The sequence below is a fragment of the Sinocyclocheilus rhinocerous genome, unplaced genomic scaffold, assembly GCF_001515625.1.
Source record: "Sinocyclocheilus rhinocerous isolate Xijiao unplaced genomic scaffold, SAMN03320098_v1.1 scaffold19, whole genome shotgun sequence".
NCBI classification, from domain to species: Eukaryota; Metazoa; Chordata; class Actinopteri; order Cypriniformes; family Cyprinidae; genus Sinocyclocheilus; species Sinocyclocheilus rhinocerous.
This window is the reverse complement of record NW_015638975.1, coordinates 1,313,953-1,320,216: the sequence shown is the minus strand read 5'-3', so window position 1 is coordinate 1,320,216 and position 6,264 is coordinate 1,313,953. Positions and strand designations below refer to the sequence as shown.

At 36.6% G+C, this 6,264-nt stretch overlaps 1 protein-coding gene across 1 annotated transcript in view; it reads right to left on the bottom strand.

The window, feature by feature from the left end:
- Positions 1 to 6,264, bottom strand: part of LOC107750513 (vacuolar protein sorting-associated protein 13C-like) — a 69,560-nt gene that overhangs the window by 51,386 nt on the left and 11,910 nt on the right. Inside the window, exons 6-11 of the mRNA XM_016565924.1 lie at positions 4,250 to 4,312; positions 3,940 to 4,008; positions 3,644 to 3,753; positions 3,460 to 3,519; positions 3,269 to 3,328; positions 3,090 to 3,170 (exon numbers count right to left, since the gene is read on the bottom strand). Coding sequence (XP_016421410.1) covers positions 3,090 to 3,170; positions 3,269 to 3,328; positions 3,460 to 3,519; positions 3,644 to 3,753; positions 3,940 to 4,008; positions 4,250 to 4,312 — 443 coding nt within the window. The remainder of the gene's footprint in view (positions 1 to 3,089; positions 3,171 to 3,268; positions 3,329 to 3,459; positions 3,520 to 3,643; positions 3,754 to 3,939; positions 4,009 to 4,249; positions 4,313 to 6,264) is intronic.

The following is a 6,264-nucleotide window of genomic DNA, read 5'->3' as shown; positions in this document are numbered from 1 at the left end:
ATGTTGAGCTTCATAAAAAGCTTCTGCCGTTGCCTGACTGTGGCACATATGCCGGCGCACAGTTAACATCTGTCTTTCTGTTAACTGTCTGCCGACCTAGGAAAAATAATAATAATGACATTAAAATGATCATAAAATGGAGAATCAAAATGTTCTTGATATTTACACACAAGAGGTTATTCTACATTGAGTTTCAGAACTCAAAACTAACTCCCCAGTATAAAATATGAATTATTATTTTCTACCCTTCTGAAATGACTGTATTTGAAATTGGGAGAATCATGATGTTACAATTCTCCTCGACACTCCCCCTTAACTCTTTCATCACCAGTGTTTTTTTCAGCATTTTAGATAATTTTTACCAAAATTTCATGGACCCCAGAATAATTTGTTGTATGGATATCTGCACAAACAATAAAGATCAGAGTTTCTGCTTTAAGAATAAGTTATTCTAGCTTCATGCATTCCCTTTTTATTCAAGTGGGTAGGTTGGGTAGGTTTCATTAAAAAAAGCAACATTTTGAACGAAAAAGCTGAGAAAATCATGTTTTGTATATCCTGTATATCCTGATCAGATACTGAATGATGATCAAAACACAGATCGAGTAGATCATGTTTATCAACACCCCTGATGCTTGCATAGACTTAAACCTCTTCACGAGCTCAACATTCAGTAATGTTAAAAAGCTTTGATTTACAACCCAAAGAGCCAAATTCCACAAAGAGGCCCAGGATAACAAGACAACGTCATAAATCTGTCCAGGATACCCTGAAGCCACGAGCCTGAAGCAGACCTAACCAACCAACTCTTTCACAGAACAGCTTGCAACATTAACACAAAAGAACACTTATTGATAATCCCAAACCAAGGAAGGAGTTTGTCAAATTTGGGGCATCAGATGCACAGCTGACCATCACATGTAAATCCATGATAGAAATCATGAGCTACACTTCCTCGGACAGGTTTCCCCCACCCAGGACAAAGACCAGGCTCCTTCTAGACCTTTTGACCTTTTTGTTCCTCACAAAAGGGCCTTTCGCACCGTGGGAACCTTTTCATAGTACCAGAACTAACTGTGGAACTACCCACTTTTTGGCGTTTTCGCACCGCCGGAACTGGGAGCGATTTTAGTACCGGACTGCCTTTTTCAAGAACCAAATTAGCTCCTACTCCGGAGCAGGGTCTAACCAGCACAACTGGTACTAATCATGATGTAAGTAGACATTGATTGGCCAAACGCGTATGAAAACACTGATTTAGAAGATGAAAACCAAACAAAGTTAAGTCTGACACAGAGAAAGGGACCGATGGCCGGCCAGCCGGGGTTCGTCTTTATTTAAATTTATGTGTGTGTACTTCTAACATGTTTGGTTGGTAAAATAAATGTTGTAAATTCAAATCAGAGCGTCTTCCGTGTCTGGAATGGATGTATTCTTGAGTCTATAAGGTAACAATAATATAATAAGATAACTAAAATACAATTTTCATTGACTAAAACTAGACTAAATGTCATCAGTTTTCGTCGACTAAAACTAGACTAAAACGCTCAGACTTTTAGTTGACTAAAACTTGACTAGACTAAAAAGAGTATGAACGTGACTAAAACTAATAAAAACTAAAATGACAGTTTCACACAAAGACTAGACTAAAACTAAAATTAAAACAGGCCGCCAAAAACAACACTACTTACACGCCAGCTGCTCCTCTAAAACCATGAGAAGAAACGCCATCTAGTCTAATCACTCTTCTTGCTGGCTTCTACTTTACTCTTTTCTTTTCCGTTGAGAGTTTCGTGTTCTGAGTTAAGTTTTGCCGCAACGCTGCGTCTCCGAGTCCGACCTCGAATGCCCATCTAAAACTTCAACCAGCCCACAACTCCGCAACTTCAGCCAATCCCTGACTTCACTACAAACGACCACTGAACTTCCAGCCAATCAGCAACCTTGGGAAACCCCTTACTGCAAGGACTACAACAAAAGGGAATCCCTTAACACAAAGGCAACGCAAGTACAACCTCCAGATTCTAGCTGAACGGGTGCATTTAATATAAAGTTTATAGCATCATTGAGAGACTCAATGCGAGGGTTAATTAGATGATTGATGGTTGTTCAGGTCTATGCAATTGCATATATTGCTATAAACTTGGGATTTCATATTTTCACTCTTCTAAACTCATTCTTTCCTTACTTTCTCTCTTTCTGCAACTTGTGTGAATGCATGTGTTTATGTTTTAGATTAGATTACATATCTTAGATTTATCCAATAAAGTCTTATTTATATTGAAAAGAGAAGTATCTTGTGTTTTGTGCTTACAAGTTAATATCTTAAACTGCTGATCTTGTTACTGTGCTAATTAAGTGTTTTCACTATATTTTGGATTTTAATATCCATTGCAGAGTTTATGTTATACGGCTCGTTCAATGAATCACTGGCCGACTCAGTGATCAGCCATAGAACAGCGATTCTGTTTAAATTCCCTATAAAACTATAATTGATTCCCTTTGAGTTAAATTGACCAGTTTCCCTTACAACACTGATCAGCACACATTCATTGAGCACATCAAATATGGTAAATGGAAGCTCAATCATACTTGCCTAACATGCAAGAACAAACCTCATTGATTATTGTGCATCAAGCAAGTGTGGGTGACCAATTTGATGTGCTCTTTATGTGCATTGATGTATATGCGTTATTGAATGTTTATATGTGAATAAAAGCCTAAATTAAGTCTTATTAAATCATATAAAGCGATTGTGTCTCTTCAGAAGGCGTGGATTAAACCACTTTATTCCTATGGATTACTTTTACAACGTCTTTATGAAGCATCATATTTTTGGTGTAATGGACCTCAGAGGCACAGAAATCTATCATTAAAAATCGCTTCATTTGTGTCGAAGATGAACAGAAGTCTTATTGGTTTGAAACAACATGAGGGTGAGTAAATGATGACAGATCAGTTTTTAAACTTTTTAATATGGTGCACCATTTACAATGCCTGAGGACAACATAGTAGTCTTCAATACTATGAAAATCTCAATTAAACAAGACTTTAGAGCTCAGCTGTTAGAGAAAAAAAAGGCACATTACCACTATTTCTTCCCATGAGCCTCTGTAGAAGATTGGGCCGTTCACATTCCAATAGGCACAAAAACACTCCAGGCGGCCCAGCTTATGTAGAGGATACATACAGACACGTTAGACACACAACCACACCTGTACTATGAGATCTTGTTATTATTACGGAAAATAAGACTCTGGTTGTTTACCTTGTAGATGATCTTGGCTGCTTCATTCAGAATGCAAGGCTTCCAGTTCTCATCTGCTGTCTATAAGAGAGAAAAACTGAGGACGTACTGAAAGACCAGAGCATGCAAATAAGAACTGCTCATTTCATATTAATCGTAATTGCAAGTGGTCTTCATTTTGTGACATTTATATGAATGTTTTGAAAGAGCACCTGTAGACTGAGTTCTGAAAGAGTCATGCCCATAGCAAGAGGTCTTTGAGGATCTGATACCTGAAGCACAGATGGAAAATGAAAACATCTCATCTAATTACACAAATCTTCATTAATATGCAACACATAGGTTCAAAAATACACATAACTCAAGAGCTGAACTGTATGGAGAGCCAACACTTACATCATCCTCATATCTGATGTGAATGCTGGTGATTTTGACCTGGAGGTTTTTGATAACCTGTGTAGCCAGTTTCTCAGCAAATGTGTCCTTCTTTTCTTCCTGGGGCTTCTCTGAAATTAAAAATTTAGTAAACACAAAGGGTTTATCATAACTCCATCCGATTTGTCATTCTAATGCCTTATACAATCTAATACTTATGCAAACATATTTAGTCCAACAAACAGAATAAAGCTATTTAAAATATTGCTCATATTTGCCACGATCACAGTCGTTCACAGTCTCCCTGGGCCACCCACCTGCTTTATGTTCATACTTTTTAGATCTCCTAAAGGGTTTTTTACGCTTTTTAAGCTTACGTCCTTTGTCTTACCGAGTGCAGCATTGGGAGAGAGAGAAAAGTTGGTGAGGTAGAAAAGAACTAGTGCAGCAATAAACACACACACTTGGATTAAACAAACATAGAACTGCACCAAAGCACACCAAGTAGTGGGGAAGAAAAAAATGTCTACACGTATACACCCTCAATGCACACTTTCAAATAAATAAAAAAAGTCTCCTTGAGATGAGCGTATGACTAGCCTGCTATAGGAATGGGTCTGTACATACCCTGTGGTGGATTCTTATACACATAACTCTCCAGATTAAACACAAACTCTCCAGCCTGAGAGCCTGCCGTCCATCAGATGCAGCACAAAGCAAACACACACAGCTGTTAGAGATAGAGATCTGAATGGATGGATGGATGGGTGGGTTGATACTAGGGATGGCTCGATACCAACCGATCCGATACCAAAATCCTGAGTATCTGCCGATACCGATATCGATCTGATACCAGCGCAGTTTTTTTAAATCAGTGTAGAATTTCTATACCTCAATGTGTAAGTCGATCATCACTCTTTTGTATGTTACACACAATCTACTAAATATAGACAGTTTCATTACAAAGAAAAATAACAAACAAAAAAATATATAATCATAATCTATGACAAAAATACTATTATAAACTAGGTTAATGGATAATTCAGTAGCAAAAGTTACTCTAGAAAAATCATGAGTGCACATATTTTTTATAAAATCCTAAACTTTTAGTGAAAAAAAATACATTTTAGTGGGTAACAAAAAAAAGTGAATAAGTGTAACACTAAATCTGGTAGGCCTACACATTGCTCTTTGTATTGTTGTGAAATACATTCATGAAAAACAAGTAATATATTTATATATAAATATATACTATAGTAGTCAACATTTGAAGTGGATCAAAAACTTTCATCAAAGTTGTCCTAAAACCAAAACAATATCCTTTCTTGTCTTAGGACAACTTTGATTAACTTTTCTGATCCACTTGAAATGTTGACTACTGTATAAATTAAAATACATTTATTTTAAATGTATAGCAGAGTAATGAGGCAGCAACATATGATAGATAAGACGAACAAGAAAGGCTATTAATAATCTTTCATTGCGCAAAAGTATTATAATACTAAAGGCTCCAAATACAGAGCGGCACAAAGCGCTTATGCGCATCCCGTACGCAGAATGATGCGCTTGAAGCAAAACGGCGTCACAGCGCGCAGCGCTCCGCATAGAGAAGTTCAAAGCACAAAGTGAAGAGATATTGATGCGTAGTGTATTAAATCTGTGTGATAGTTTGAGCCTTTTCTTTTAACGGTTTTAAATCTCAGTTACTGTGCTCGTGACGAACAATTCATAGTGCTCTCTACTCCAGTCTTGTGATCTAACCAGATATCCAGTAGAAATTTACACGATTAAAAACAGCACGAAACTCCAGCAAGATATTCCTTTTATGCGAAACCATTTATCTATAATTTACATAAAGTATAACATTAGGAACATTTAATCATCTTGGAGAGAGTTTAATCACATTAGGAACATGAATGGAGGATGACAGACAGATGCAGCTGAGAGAAGAGTTTACGTCAACTTGACCTAAATATTCATCTGTACCTTACATTAAACTATGGAACGACTTCAGAACACTTGGAATATAGCGCACGAAAACTTTATTGTGCTTTATAATGTTTATGTGGCTTTCGTGGGGCTTAATAATGACACAGAATAGTATACGCACTATATCGGATTTGGATCGGTCTCGTCTGACCGATACCCCGATCCAGCAGAAAATGCCAGTATCAGAGCGATACCGATCCTGAATATCGGATCAGCGCACCCCTAGTTGATACATGAATAAATATAGGAATTAATGTAGGGATGAACTAATATTTAAACTGATGTTCTGAAATAATTTTTATACTGAGGCCATTGACAGATAAATGGGTGATATAATAAATCTATTAAAAAAAATAGTAAAAACAGCATTATTGTGAAATATTACAATTTAGAACAACTGTTCTCTATTTTAATATATTTAAAAATGTAATTAATTACTGATGGCAAAGTTGATGGCATTACTCCAGTCTTAAAGGATCATATGATGCTGCTAAAAAGAACAGTATTTTGTGTATTTGGTGTAATGAAATGTGTTTATGTGGTTTAAAGTAAAAAAAACACATTATTTTCCACATACTGTACATTATTGTTTCTCCTCTATGCCCCGCCTTTTTGAAACGCTTCGATTTTTACAAAGCTCATCGGTCTGAAAA